Genomic DNA, 13,619 nt, shown 5'->3' with positions numbered 1-13,619 from the left:
AGAGAAATGTCCTGCCAATGCCAACGCCGCATGAGAATACACCTATGGTACAGACTACCACTTGCCAATTATAAGCACAATCACCCTGCCTTGATCGAGGTCAAGGCCCATCCTTTCCTATTGTTAAATGACCATCCAATGACGATCCTTATTTGGTCTTGGAGACGCCAGCGCCAATGACACCCGGAAGCTTCTCCTCGCCAACGCTGAAGAGCAGACCAATAGCAAAGGTGAGGGTACCGACCATGGCGATACCGAAACCAACAAAAAGCCAGAAGGGAACGCTGACATCAATCTTGCTGCAGGTCTTGCCGCCCCAGTGAGTAACACTGCCCGTCGTCTCATTCTTAGTTCCGAGGCACAAGCAGGAAAAGCATGTTCCGGCGGACTGGCCATCCGCTCTGGCGTACTTGTTCAAGCACTCGCCGTGGCCCGAACAGTTACCAGTGGCCTTGACACAGGCATCCTGCGAGCCAAAGCAAGAAGGAATGGTGCCTCGCTCGGCGTTGCCAACGAATGGCGCCGTGCTCTGGACTGGGGTAGTGGGAGCGGGCTGGTCGTGGTCGTCGGTCTCGGTCATTGTCATAACTTCCTCGGCTTGGCGACGACGGAGCTCCTCAGGCTTGGAGGACCAATGACGCAGCTTGGAGTTGCGAGACGACTCGGGCATCGCGATGATGACGGTTTCCATCTCACCGTTGGCAGCAAGCTGCTTAAGAAGGGTGGCGTTCTCGGTGAGGGACACGAGGATCGACGAGTCCTGGGAAGGGGAAAGCGTTAGTTTCTCTGCGAAGCATGCAACGTCTGTGGAGGGTATTCGATGCTCACCTTCTTGGTATCAAATCTGACGACTGATGACTTGCCACTCCAACATTGCTCGGCAAAGGGGTTGATGGCTTTATCGAAAGCACAGTTCTTCACGGTAACGCCAACGGAAGGCAAGTCGTTCGCCAGCAACATGTCATTGGCTGTGATGGAGGGAGCATCTCCGACTCTGAAGGTAGGTCCAGAGGTGGCAAGAGACTTCTGGAGCGTCTTGGCATCGTCGGCAGTGATGCCCTCGAGCATGACGACGAGCTGGGACGGGTCTGTGGAGGCGGCATTGGTGAAGAGGGCCTGAGGGGCCTTGCCGAACTCGTTCAAGTAGCTAACAGCCTTCTCGTTGGAGATAGACTCGGGAAGATCCCAGGATGCATGTTGACCCTCGGGGGACAGACGTTGAAGGAGGATAAGGCGGGCAATCTGTCGTGGTAATGATGGGATATCGGAGCTCGAGGGCTGCTTCGATTGCAGGAGATATACGTCAGCGGGCTGATCAGAGGAGAGCGCGGTCGCGACGCCGGTCAGGGCAGCCGCAAGCCCTACGGAGAGCTTCATGGTATCGTCTGATGTGGTTTGAGCTCGTAGATGGGAATTCGATGATGATGTCGTGGAGGGGAGGAGGATTGTGGATGCGGCTGTATGCTGCTTGCTGCTCTCTCCAAGCTGCGGCGTGCGTCGAGGATGTCGAGCTCACAGTGCTGCGCCTGCACGCTATTGCTACTGCCACACGTTCCAGGCTAAGCCCATTCAACCCCCGTGTCCCAATAGCGGAGATCGGCAGAGATGTTCTTCCGGAGGAGCCTGCAAGTGGACCTAGAGGTACCTAAGCACTCACGCACCTAGTGCCTCTTCATGAAGCTTAGGTAATTGCTCTCTGGTAAGGTAGGGACCTGAACGGAACTTGGAGGGTCCTCCAGGCGGTCCGTGATTCTTGTCCTCCGGCTTGCACTGTACGTACCTGCTGGGGAGTCGGGGCAGCTGTGGAGTTAGTTGCCTTAGGTAAGCCCCGAGCCCATTTGCAGCTGCCGCATTCCTCGGTCAACAGTCAACGGTTCATGCAGCAGCCGACAGAGCAGAGTGGCGGGACGTTATCGGAGGGGCTCTCGTCACACTGTGTGCCGATAGGAAACGCATCCACGCATCTTGAACCTCCCGTTGGCTTGGTGCGAAAGACGATCAGTGGCAGCGCATCCTGCCTCCAAGTCAACGTTGTCCTCCATCGCACACCGAAGCAGTTGCCCAGGTCGCCACGAAGTCACGGTCATACACCAGGCCAGCTTAGGTTGCTTTGTCGTATTGCGCCCTGAATATTCTATCAACAACCGCGACTTTACAGGCTTCCATGGTTACCCTCTCGTCACCATCCATCCCGCCGCCGCCGCCGCCGTCGCCGTTGCCATCCTTCCATTTCCATCCACCATCGAAAGAACCGCGCCGAATTTAAAGCATCATCATCAGACTCCATCAAACCCTCGCCGAAAATCACTCGTCTCGCTCCCGTCCTCGGCAGCCGGCGCTCGGCGAGCCCCCTCTACAGTGATGTGGCGGGTATTCCGACCTCGCGCTGGCATAACGAATGCGAGCACCCTGGCTGTTCGTGCAGTCGCGCCACAAGTTCCCAGCCAACAAACAGTCATAGTACAGAGGGTCAAGCTTTCAAAACCTAGATTCAGGGCCGGGTACGTCAACAGGATACAGATAATGTCAAGTGCGCTTCCACTAATCTTACGTCTAGAACATTTCTCATCGGAGCAGGCATTTCGCTTGCGTGTTGGCACATTTACTGGTCCACCGTTTTAAATCCCTTCTTCCGACATGTAGACCGAGAATACGAGAAGCTGTCACCGGCCGAGAAGAAGGCACTCGACGAAGAAATAGCAGAGGAGGAGGCCGAACCCTGGTTTATTCCGTTCCCTTTCACGACAAAGTCCGTCAGCCAACCGCCGTACAAAGGCAGCGACCCCGAGTGGCAAGAATTCGTCAAGCTCAGCAAGCAAAAGGGAAAACTTACTCAAATCCGCTGTAAGTACCTACCCGAGTCTCGGCTGCAAGTTTTCTCCTGACTGACCGCCGTCACTAGCCGATCTGGCCAGCTGGGTAAAGTCCTCGGTCGAAAGGCACCCTGTAATCACAGCCAGATGTGGCAACTCAGTCAAGCTTCGTAGATATTGGTTGGACATTGACTTCCCATACCGTCCACCGCCGGTCTTTTACTCTTCTGGGTAAGCGATATCAAACCAACCCATGCCTCGCGACGAGCCAGCCGCTGACAATCCGCTGTAGATTACTGCTACAAGGCGATGGACTGTACTGGTCAACTCAGCCCGTTGACTCTTTGACGGTCAAACGCCTGCAGAAGATACTTTGGCCGGATGCAATGGCCGTGTCATCGTGGGCTTTTACGAGTGCGTTGGTAAAACAACACTACATGGATATTTCCCGAGCCCTTGGCTTCGAGTCAAGCAAGCCTGTCCAACCGTTCCCACCAGTCAGCGGTGGCAACATGCAACAAAAAGCTCAGGGGCCTCTTCCGTCCGCCAACAGACAGACTCCCGATGGCACGCCGGCAGAGAATGCCTCTCACAATGTCAGCAAGTCAACGGATGCGTCACAGGCAGATGAGCCTGAGAGCGGCGGCAAAACCAACTTTGTCAGGGACACTGCTATATCCCATATAGAGGGGATGAAGCAAATAACAGACGGCCCTGCAAGAGACTTTCGAAGGAAACTGGCGCAGTCTTGGAAGCCCACGCGACCGTCTCCTCCGCGTGGCTGCATTCTCGTTTCGGGCTTCGTCGAATGTGAGCTACCCAAGGGATTCGTGCTGATCGACGTCTGGGGGTTCTGGAATCCCAAGACGGAGACCTTTGAGACTAAATCAACCTTTATGAATGTACGGAGGGTACAGATGAAGCAACAATCACCTCGGCGGGGCTGAAGGGATCCGCCGAGATACTCTCACCTTTTCTCATTGCATACTGGCGGCGTTAGGGTAGCGGTGAGCATCTACCTTTAGGTTAATTTGGCATTGGCCGGCGATTTGATTTCACCGGCACCCCCTCCATTGATAGGGGGCTTAGCGGAGCACTCTTCTGGTTTGCGAATGGGAATTCCACAGGGTACAGCAAAAGAGTGAGCGTTTGTTCGATATCAAGATACAATAGACGAGCTCAGAAACGGGCTTGGGACAAGACAGTAGAAAGGAGCCACGAGTTCTCCTCCGTCCCCCACAATGCCCTCTTCCTCCTCTGCAAATTATTTTCACTTGGTATTCTGCTACCTGCCGTGCTGTTTCTCTCGGTGACACTAGACGCTTACCCGATTCCAGGGCATTCTGATCTATCGGAAACATCCCGAGCGGCGGCCCGTTTGTGCTGGTAGGAAGGGCTCGAGTCATCCTGAGAGCGTCTTATTGATCGTCGCATTCTACCCGAAATATTGCAAGATTACGGATCAAGCACAACATGATCGAGTACCGGAACCCGACTGGGTACAATAGGCAAGCGGGAATGGGAGTCCGCGCCTGAACTTTATTTCTCCCAATTCTGCAAATGCAACAGCGTTCGGGAGCAATGCAGCACCTACCAGTGTAAGAAAGATGATTCTCGGAAGGATCGTGGGCGTGTGCTTAGCTGTGCGCCTGCGCTGCCCCATTGAGGCCTCTGCGAAAAGTGAGGCCAAACGACGGCACTCCAACAAGGTGCAACTACAACATCCGCCGATTGACTCAGCCCGAACTACCTTTCCGAAGAATAATCTTGAGGAAAAGGCGGCCTCAGTCTTTTGTTACATACATAACGAAGCAAAATAGTCTCAAACTCCATCCTCCGTTAGATCAGCAGTCTTCGTTATCATCAACTAAAGGGATAATCAACAACCATCCTCTACCATGGCCGCACACCTCCAACGCCGACTGCTTCAGGACTTTGCCGAGTTGCAGCGAAACCCGTATCCCCGGGTCACTTTGCACACAAGAGACAACGATATTCGCCGGGCATGCCTTGTTCTACAGCCAGAGGGCTGGATGCCCATGCACACCACCGTCAACTTCGGAGACCGCTATCCTCTCGTCGCTCCCACCATCAAGATGAACACGCGAATGATACATCCCAACGTCTTCGAAACCTACATCTGCGCATCGATTCTCAACACGTTCGAGGGATACACGCCGGCGTATACTCTCAGAGGCATTGCCATACAGATGTTGAGTTTTTTCAGTAGCGACTCATTGGAGCAGTCCGACGGCGATTACACCGAGCCTCTCGAGTGGTATCGGCAAGAGAGCCTCAAATGCCAGCAGAACTTCAAGTGCTCCCACTGCGACTTTGACGGAACCAAGACCAAGGCAGACTTTAGAAGAGCTCGAAGGCACGCCCTAAAAGCCTTGTCGCCAACGCCGCCGTCGCCCTTCTCCTCATCAAGTATTGCGACTCCAGTGGCCACCTCCGAGAACCAGCAGGGATGTGTCTTGGCCGCTTTACCGGACGAGCTTCTGCTAGAAACCCTCCACAGACTCGACTTCGCGGATCTCCTCTCGTTCTCACAGGCTTTGCCGCGGATTGCAGACATGCTTCGCGCATATGACCTTATCCGGTTGAGAGAACTCCAATGCTTCGTCACCAAAACCAACTTCCGAGATACAAAGCTCGGCGTGGGCGTTATGGTCCCCAAACGCAGGCGGACCATCGAGTCGGAGTTCGATCTCATCTCTCTACCAGCATTTCAGGACCTGGGAGTCCGCTTCTCTGTCCACAACGTCGCCTTCGAACACTGGCTTCCGCTGCCTCTAAGCCGCCGCCACTGGCGCGCCGTCCAGGACTATGTGGTACCCGTGATGCATAGTCTAGCCGTGGCTATCTCGTTACCGAGCACAAACAGCTCTCCAGTCGGGGTACTCGCCGCCTTCATGAACGACATTGTCGTGCGGCTAAATCAAGTAGATGCAAGCAAAGCACCTAGCGGCGCAGCATACAGGGGCAACGATAATGTCAGGATTCCGCAGATGAGCACGTTGCGGCATGCATCGGAGAAGGCAATCGAGTCTTACTTCCATCTATTCCACCTCCTCCTCTGCCTGGCGACGGCGGATTCCCAACTGGTCACCGACGCCAACAACAAAATCAAGCGATTCATGAGTGGGAAGACCTCAAAGATAGCCTGCCCGAATCTTGGCCACCTCCTTGTCTACCTCCTCATCAGCGATATTGATATGACGGAGACCATGAGAAAAGCGATTATCACCGAGGCTATCACGCGCAATGTTGTCTGGATGCTCGACAAGAAGGGCTCCAATATGCCGGAGTTGAGCTATCTTGAGCCAGATCACGTCTCGGGGTATCGTCTGAAGAAAACCTTTGAGGCAAATCGTACCTCCTACCGACTCCTCATGTTTTCCGAGCTCTTCCGCCGCATCGCGAGACCATCCAACGACAAGACCTTGAAGCAAATCCAGGACGAGCTCTTCGACCGCCATGGCGCACCCCCTCCCGGTGCCGCTCTCCGACTATCCACCGAAGTCCGCCGTCTTCATGACATTGACAATTTCCCTCACTTTTTCAAAGAGATGGGGATTGTGCAGCATCCGACAGCTGAAAGGTTCACCGGCGTACTACGGGACTGTGTCAGGAAGAGCATGGAAAGAGGCTACTCGGTTTGGGGCTTGCCGGCCTCTACTGCTCTGGCCTTGCGGTCCCGGGTAGAGCCCAACGTTGGAGTCCGAGGGAATCTCGTGGTGAGGCATCCCCCTGGTCCTCGTTACATGTCACGGGTCACTTTCTTCCCTGACAAAAGTCGACGGAGCTAAACCAGGCAAGGTGCTTGGGTTGGGGAGGAAATTTGTATAGACCAAGCAGCCTGTCGTTGAAGATGATACCCTCGATGAGAGAGTAGCTGCAATGTCCAATATTGGGACGAGTATTCAAATAAAGATGATTCAGTAAACCTAGTGCGCCGCGAACCAAGTCGTGAACTTCTCAGGACATCAGTTGATTCCAGATTTGATTGTCAAAATGAGTTTGATCATTCAATTCAAGAAACGCTGGAAAGTGGTGGCTGACAGGCTGGGAGGATCCTCACCGCAGCCTCACTGTAATAGCAAAGTTGGACTTTGAATTGCAAAACAGACTTAAACATGTGGAAAATTCCTACTCGCTCAAGCTCAATCCTTTTTGCGAGTATCTTTCTCTCAAAAAGTTTATCAGCATGAGATCTACTAGATAACATATTCTTCTATCCTTTTTCATACTTCCTAGTAGGTGAGGTGCCACGAGGCACCGTTGTCTTGCTCGCGAGGTCCGCACCAAGGTGAAGGCAGCTCGGTGAGCACGGGTGCCTTCGGTGAGGAAAGATCCTTGTTAGTCAGCAAGAACCTTACGTAAGGCAGACTGCAGGGACCCCGGCCGCTCTCACTCAACGTCACTCCATCCCCCCCAACTTTTACGTCCCTTCCGTCCTCTCCTGGTCCCCCGAACTCGTCGTTCTTCGGATCCAGCCCGTGTAAGTGGTTTTGGGAAATTCCATCTTCAATTTTACTCCCACTTCCATCCCTAGTCTCGTTTATGGACACAAACGGCAGCACGACACACGTATTTCGTTTTGATTCCGGCTTATACCTCACCTTTCTCTTGCCTTGCCCGCTGAGGTCCGGCGGCCTCCCTTGCCGTGTAACAGCAAGATTGTCTACGCCTTGATTGACGATGGCTTCAACCGCCTCTCAATTCAAGCATCGTGGTGCAAGCAGATGAGAGCGATGATCTGGGAGAGTCCCATCTTCATTGTTCAAAACATCATCGATTATGGGTTGTCTGTCACCATGTCCAGTCGATCTGGACGTACCTCTTGCCCAAACGCCATACACCAGAACACCAATTCCAGTAACAGTCATACACATCTTAGCCATTTCAATCAATTTCATCAACAGACGATTAGCTTTGCCAAAAATTATCACGAAATCAATCCAACCATCCCTCCTGGATTGCTCTCACCCTCTCCGCGTGCGACTGCGTCCCTCTACGGCCGCCATGTAAGCCAAGGCATCATCCACTGCATCAAAGTCAGCCATTGAGCTCCGGGAAATGACACATCACGGTGCGAAATCGTGAGTTCTTGGTTAGAGCACTGACATTGGGACGCAACCCTCTCCCGACCGGCAATGTACCAAGCCTCATTAATCCTGTCTCGCTCAGCTTCATCGCCGAGGCAGGGGAAGAATTGGACATCTGTCGACAGCGGTGCAAGGTCTGGTGTGCGAAGCCTGGAGATGCGGGGAGCCCTGGGAGCTGATGATGATGATTGAGCGGGCGATGCGAAGTCCTCGTTGATGTCATTTTCAGCATCGTCAGGGAAGAGGATGAAATCATCATATGGCGCATTCTTGGATGAACAGTCGCCGTCGTGGAAGCTGCTGCTGCCTTTTTCACGACCGTATCTTGCACATGGTTCTTCATCGTGGATGCTTTGGCTCGTCCATGATCCCATTGCGATAAGACTGTCATGATCCGGGCTGCGCCTCCGTCTCTGCGATACGGGCCTAGGACTTTGTCGGTATGACAAAGGTTGGTGCCTTGGCCGTGGAGATGGCGGCATGCTGTACAGCTGCTCATCAGACATGGGATTGGACAAGACGCTTCCTGTGTAGTCGGCAGGGTAGTATGCCTGCATCGACGTCTGTGTCGGGTACATTGGCGAGCGGCGATCACGTGCTCTGGCAAGAGGTTGTCTGTGTCTGTGGCCTTGAGGGGAAGTGCTTTCCCGCAATGGCATCATTGCTGAGTATATCTGACGTCCTGGACTAATTGGAGACTTGGATCGTGGTACAGTGATGAAGTCTGGGTGGGTATCAAAGTTGAGAGGCAAGAAAGCCATGATGCTATCTTGACGAGGCCCGGTGAACAGGATTGAAGATGCTTTTGATGGAGCTAGTGATGGTTAATGAACTTTTGGGATGAGGAGGTGGGTGAGTTGATGAAGTGGGCGAGATGGAGGATGCTGGCCTGTGGTACCTCCCTCGGGGCGATGCAGAGAGAGGTAGTGTGTGCCAAGGCAAGTCTGAGAAGTCTGAGAAGGGCTCTGCTGGGGTCCAGGGACCTGTCCGGGATGGAAACCGAAAGTCAAAGGGCTATTTGGGCCGTTGGAGAAGTTTCTCTGATGGCATGGAAGAAAGAAGAGGGGAGGAGGAGAGGATGTAGAGATGGAGGGTGGTGGGAAGCCCGAGGCTTTTATATGGTAAGTGTTCCCCCGGGCTGCTCTCTCCTCCAGGTGACCAATCAGGGGACAGTATTCCACTTCCCCTGTTGCGTGCCACCGACCCCGACACGAAACCCGGGCCCGCACTAGACCGATCCTCTTCCTTCTTACATCCAAGTTGGATGCCATCTCCCATGTTCCTCGTCGTTGGTGTCATTGAGTCGTGCGATGCCTCACAAAGTCAGATGGAGCTGACTTGAGGTTGCTGGATGTCGTTGAGCCTTCTGGACGATGATGGGTGATGCTGGACGCATGTCTCGACTTCCGTCTTCTTTCTTTGCCTGTCCACTTTCTCTCATTGTTTCATTCCCCTCTGCAGTCGAAGTCGATGTTTCTTCCCAGAGCCCGGAGCCTTTGATATATCCAAGGGCAAGTTGCCTTGTCCTTTCTGTCGTCTCTTTCTTAGTCGTTGTTCCAGTAATATTGGCTCTTGCCTTTTGTCGATGCCCTTGTTCGAGTGTATCACCACTTGCAACGTTGTGGTCCAGATAGTAATGTGTTTCTTTTATCCGACCTAGGAGTGTAATGCTCGCCGTGCATATTTCGAGCGGCCTGCTTGTTGCGAGAGGTCAGTCCTGCTTGGACTTAATGTGGCACATCAGTCATGTGATCTTACGCTGACCTAAGGCGCACCCTCCTTGCAGCTCGCGAGTCCCAATTGCTGGAGGAAGCACACGCGAGACTACCATCACCAAAAGGACGCCGGGGGTACCGTGGCTTCGACTTCCCAGTCGACGTCAGGCTGCCGGGCCCCTTCCCATCTCCACCACCAAACGTCGACACGAGTGAAGAAGTTGATGGTGTTGAGCCGAGCAGAGTCCCAGAAGAACAGGCCAAAGAGACGACAGTTCGTCATCCGAGGATCGTTGCAGGTTGACCCCGGAAAAGATTGATACGCCCAATTCCAGGCTTCTTCGGGGCCTTTATCGGCGTCCTCGCTCACCAGGGACTGCCGTACATACTCCTTGTACTCATCCGGAGTATAGGACGACAGAGCCTTCCTAATCGGGAGTTCCAAGTTGCTCATTTCGACGCATCTGTCAACGGCATCGGTGAGCCATGAGTAAATCTCGCCAACTCGGTTGTAACTGGCGTAGCGCGGCTGTTGCGGGAGATCAAGAAGTAATTGGTAGAACTGGGTTGACGGCGAGGTATCGACCCTGTAGAGAAACTTGACTCCAAAGCATAGTAGCCGAGCCTGATTCTGATTGATGTGGCAATCGCCGCGCTCCAAATTGGGAGGTAGAATTGGGGCGGTCCAGTACACAACCTGGGCCCCGTTCCTCGGGCCACAATGATGTGTCCGCAGAGCCTCAATCTTACGAAGCTCCACGAGTGCACGCAATGCTAGAAAGGATCGTCAACATTGCATAGAGTTCGAGGGCTGTTGAACAACTTACGAGGACCAATGACGAACGCTACAAGAAAGTCCCGTGTCGCAACCAGTTGTTCAATCTCCCAAAGTGACAGGTAATCAAAGAAGTGCGCTCTCTGGAAGTTCACAACGTCCAGATTGAACCGTACAACTTCGGGGTCCTTGAAGAGCTTGCAGTAGACCTCTAACCGGTAGATGGCTCTCTGAAAACGAGCAGCTTCGGCGTCTGTTGGCTTCTCAGCTGAAGAAGGTGCATCGGGCCAGTCAGGACGATCATTGGCGAGACTACATTGCTCTTTCATGAGATGATGTAGCGCCATGCCCTGGAACTTGGATCCCAAATGGCTAACGCAATGGTGCAAATCTGCCAGTCTGTAGCCGTCTGATAAGCTGATGGTAGGAGGAATGCACGGCCGTCTTTTGAGATATTCGTCACTAAAGGCGGCAACCAGATTGAGGTCTTTTGAGTCGATTTTGGAGGACTCTAGCGCCATTACAGCATAAGGAAGTGAGAGGTGGCCAATTTCATTTAGGAGCACCTGTCGACATGCTGATGAGGCGCATCGGAGCCACATCGGAGAGGTGAGGGCTGCATCTCTGAGACATTTGAAGGTTGGTAGATGTGAAAGGATATACACCCAGAGCTCATCTGGTATGCACCGAGACATCTTGTCGCAGAGGTTTCGTTAAATCCACCGTCAAATTGTTAAGGAACCGCATCGAATTCTCTATTTCGTCCCTAGGTAGGAATCCCGGACATGGACCATTCGATGTTTGTTGCAGGAAGACGGAGTTTCCAGGTGGTGATATTCCGATTCAAATCAGGTCAAGGGGCCGTATAGTCTGCAATGAATGATGCTCAGGGAGTCATATGCTATGAGAGAGATTTGTTTGGGTGGATGAGCGTGGTGATTTCATGGCTTGTCGTTGTGAGATGACTGAGCTGATTGATGCGAGGATCGTCGAGACTCGGCCGCCGTTTGGTCCAAGCCCGGGGCCGAGTCGTACTGTGCAATTAGACAGTGTTAATATCAGTGATAGCGATATTCACTGTACGGGGCTTGATGATGGATAAGCCAATCAGAGACGACTTTGAAAGCTAGACGAAATCCGGACTAGCGCTCAATTGCTGTCAACTCGGCGCAGGTGCAATGAATTGTTGGTTGAGCAAGCTCGCGTCAAATCCCTTCTCCAGCCTGCCACGGTACCTCTCCGCGAACGTCAATCTTCTCCGCCGCATCCCACTTGACACCATCTTTACCAGGCAATCGTCTCGAAATCACGACTTTCCTCAGGGCCGCCTCGAAATATCGCTTAATCACTAGTCGTCGCGATGGGCAAGAAGCGCGGACACCCCGACGTCGAGGACGTCCTCTCCCGGCCGTGGTGCTACTACTGTACGCATCCATTGCCTTTCGCGTTTTGTGTTTGAGCGCGCATTGCTGACTTACTCGCAGGCGAGCGTGATTTTGAGGATCTGAAGCTTCTCATCTCCCACCAGAAAGCCAAACACTTCAAGTGCGACAGATGCGGTCGTCGACTCAATACCGCTGGAGGTCAGTTCAGCATACGCTAGTCACCTCCATGGCATCGCAAGCTAACGTCTCTTGTCGCGCAGGTCTCTCCGTCCATTTGAACCAAGTCCACAAGGAAACCCTCACCCAGGTCGAGAATGCGCTACCGAACCGACAAGGCCTCGATGTGGAGATCTTCGGCATGGAGGGTATTCCCCAGGATATCCTGGACCAGCACAGGAACCGCATTATCCAGAACTTCTACCAGGCCCAAGAGGACCGCAGGATCGCCACCGGAAACCCCTTGCCTGGACAGTCGAAGCAGCCTAGAAAGAAGCTCAAGGTCGAGACCCCCGAAGAGTTGAAGGCCCGCCTTGCTGAGCACCGCGCAAGAGTGGCCGCCGGGCACCCTCCCGCTACCAGTGGTAGCCCTGCCAATGGCGCTCCTGCAAGCGCAAGTCCGGGTGCATTCGTAAGTAAACATCTATCGATAGTATTGTACATGTATAGCTCTGAACTAAGCAACCGTCCCAGAACAATTCACCGTACCCCCCGCCGCAAGCGCCCTACGGTGCTTCCCCCGACCAGAACTACCCGCCTGGTGCTGCCCCTGGCGCTCCGGCCTATCCTCAACAGGGCTATCCGCAAGGCAACTTTGGCGGTTTCTCTGCATCATCTCTTCCCGCAAGACCGACGAGTGGCCCCCAAGCCATGCCTGGCCTACCTCAAAGGCCGCCCCAACATGGCGGCCAGTTCTGGAACGGCTCTGGCGCACCGCCGCCTGGCTTCCCCGGAGCATCCACTGTGGATGAGCTTGTCTCTGGCGCGGCGCATCACGGAGACGAAATTGATGAGCTCATCCGTAGAGCTGAATCCGGTATTAAGCCGGCCAAGAAGGCCGACGACGAAGCAGGTGAGGAGGCCGCAGGCGACAAGAAGTCCAAGAAGGACAAGAACGGCAGGATGTTCTACGCAGACACAGAGGTCAGCCCTGAGGAGCGCATGGCGCAAATACCAAGATACGCCTACGTGCCCCCAGCATCGTAGGAAAGTAATGACTGGCATTGGACTATTTGGATGGCGGCGAATAGGGACGTTGCGACACGGATGCATCCCAATCATGGCACGTGTTACTGCGACAGGCTTTCACCGAATGACACGATTTTCGAGACTCGGGACGACAACGGCATCCCTCCGGAGCGGAGTTTCAATGGCGTAGCTGGTTTTGGGATGTACATAAAGACTGTAAGGAATGCACTGAAAATTCCGTCACTGTACTCATCGCAGGCTGTGACGCTGAACAGAATGACAGGTTTTGCGTTTCGACAATCGTCGTTGATAGTGACTCGAAATTGTTGTTCCCGGTGCTGAGGACGAAGAAGCCGGGATGACCTCTAAGCTGTACACAGGCATCCGCATTAGTGTTAAGTCATGCTTGAGATGAGGGGCTGCAGTCACGCGTTCGTATCTGGACTCTTGTCGCCAGCCTTGCTTACCTTGCCTGACAAGATCGCACAAACGACGCATGGGTCGTCTTTCTCAGAGCGCCCATCATACTTCTTAGCATTGCGGCCTTTCTCTTGTAGTACCCAGAACTTTGGTGCGCAGCCTTGGCCATGTGGCTGATCGACACACAGAAAACCACATTGCATCACGTTGCGGAT

At 53.6% G+C, this 13,619-nt stretch overlaps 7 protein-coding genes across 7 annotated transcripts; 3 read left to right on the top strand and 4 right to left on the bottom strand.

Moving 5' to 3' along the window:
• Nucleotides 1-148: 148 nt before the first annotated feature.
• Nucleotides 149-1,377, bottom strand: BDP81DRAFT_465432 (uncharacterized protein; the record flags this gene model as incomplete). Its single annotated transcript, XM_060594279.1, has 2 exons — nt 149-760; nt 829-1,377. The coding sequence occupies 2 exons, from the start codon at nt 1,375-1,377 to the stop codon at nt 149-151; spliced, it is 1,161 nt and encodes a 386-aa protein (XP_060439203.1).
• A 523-nt stretch (nt 1,378-1,900) lies between these two features.
• Nucleotides 1,901-4,199, top strand: BDP81DRAFT_439807 (uncharacterized protein). The gene is made up of 5 exons (XM_060591439.1): nt 1,901-2,501; nt 2,558-2,844; nt 2,903-3,044; nt 3,106-4,090; nt 4,151-4,199. Exons 1-4 carry the CDS (start codon nt 2,362-2,364, stop codon nt 3,758-3,760), a joined length of 1,224 nt encoding a protein of 407 aa, XP_060439202.1. The 5' UTR covers nt 1,901-2,361; the 3' UTR covers nt 3,761-4,090; nt 4,151-4,199.
• Nucleotides 4,200-4,494: 295 nt separating this feature from the next.
• Nucleotides 4,495-7,103, top strand: BDP81DRAFT_439805 (uncharacterized protein). The gene has a single exon (XM_060591438.1). It carries the CDS (start codon nt 4,712-4,714, stop codon nt 6,623-6,625), a length of 1,914 nt encoding a protein of 637 aa, XP_060439201.1. The 5' UTR covers nt 4,495-4,711; the 3' UTR covers nt 6,626-7,103.
• A 698-nt stretch (nt 7,104-7,801) lies between these two features.
• BDP81DRAFT_399525 (uncharacterized protein) lies at nt 7,802-8,298 on the bottom strand (the record flags this gene model as incomplete). Its single annotated transcript, XM_060588585.1, has 2 exons — nt 7,802-7,863; nt 7,944-8,298. 2 exons carry the CDS (start codon nt 8,296-8,298, stop codon nt 7,802-7,804), a joined length of 417 nt encoding a protein of 138 aa, XP_060439200.1.
• Nucleotides 8,299-9,754: 1,456 nt separating this feature from the next.
• Nucleotides 9,755-10,743, bottom strand: BDP81DRAFT_332330 (uncharacterized protein; the record flags this gene model as incomplete). The annotated part of the gene is made up of 2 exons (XM_060585584.1): nt 9,755-10,413; nt 10,467-10,743. The coding sequence occupies 2 exons, from the start codon at nt 10,741-10,743 to the stop codon at nt 9,755-9,757; spliced, it is 936 nt and encodes a 311-aa protein (XP_060439199.1).
• An 898-nt stretch (nt 10,744-11,641) lies between these two features.
• Nucleotides 11,642-13,118, top strand: BDP81DRAFT_136255 (uncharacterized protein). The gene is made up of 4 exons (XM_060581785.1): nt 11,642-11,838; nt 11,899-11,997; nt 12,060-12,427; nt 12,490-13,118. The coding sequence occupies exons 1-4, from the start codon at nt 11,775-11,777 to the stop codon at nt 13,000-13,002; spliced, it is 1,044 nt and encodes a 347-aa protein (XP_060439198.1). The 5' UTR covers nt 11,642-11,774; the 3' UTR covers nt 13,003-13,118.
• On the bottom strand, nt 13,119-13,588 carry BDP81DRAFT_136256 (uncharacterized protein). The gene has a single exon (XM_060581786.1). The coding sequence runs from the start codon at nt 13,480-13,482 to the stop codon at nt 13,234-13,236; it is 249 nt and encodes an 82-aa protein (XP_060439197.1). The 5' UTR covers nt 13,483-13,588; the 3' UTR covers nt 13,119-13,233.
• Between the last annotated feature and the right edge of the window lie 31 nt (nt 13,589-13,619).

The sequence above is a fragment of the Colletotrichum phormii genome, assembly GCF_030913505.1.
Source record: "Colletotrichum phormii strain CBS 102054 chromosome Unknown BDP81scaffold_30, whole genome shotgun sequence".
Lineage (NCBI taxonomy): Eukaryota > Fungi > Ascomycota > Sordariomycetes > Glomerellales > Glomerellaceae > Colletotrichum > Colletotrichum phormii.
This window is presented reverse-complemented; position numbering and strand designations above follow the sequence as displayed.

What these genes read in the sequence shown, in the direction of transcription:
- BDP81DRAFT_136255 (XM_060581785.1), top strand. Translation starts at nt 11,775, where the DNA reads ATGGGCAAGAAGCGCGGACACCCCGACGTCGAGGACGTCCTCTCCCGG. An exon ending in TCGACTCAATACCGCTGGAG is followed by an intron (nt 11,998 to 12,059) that starts GTCAGTTCAGCA and finishes CTTGTCGCGCAG; the next exon opens with GTCTCTCCGTCCATTTGAAC. An exon ending in GCGCAAGTCCGGGTGCATTC is followed by an intron (nt 12,428 to 12,489) that starts GTAAGTAAACAT and finishes CAACCGTCCCAG; the next exon opens with AACAATTCACCGTACCCCCC.
- BDP81DRAFT_439807 (XM_060591439.1), top strand. Translation starts at nt 2,362, where the DNA reads ATGTGGCGGGTATTCCGACCTCGCGCTGGCATAACGAATGCGAGCACC. An exon ending in AAACCTAGATTCAGGGCCGG is followed by an intron (nt 2,502 to 2,557) that starts GTACGTCAACAG and finishes TCTTACGTCTAG; the next exon opens with AACATTTCTCATCGGAGCAG. An exon ending in CCGGTCTTTTACTCTTCTGG is followed by an intron (nt 3,045 to 3,105) that starts GTAAGCGATATC and finishes AATCCGCTGTAG; the next exon opens with ATTACTGCTACAAGGCGATG.
- BDP81DRAFT_136256 (XM_060581786.1), bottom strand. Translation starts at nt 13,482, where the DNA reads ATGCGTCGTTTGTGCGATCTTGTCAGGCAAGGTAAGCAAGGCTGGCGA.
- BDP81DRAFT_439805 (XM_060591438.1), top strand. Translation starts at nt 4,712, where the DNA reads ATGGCCGCACACCTCCAACGCCGACTGCTTCAGGACTTTGCCGAGTTG.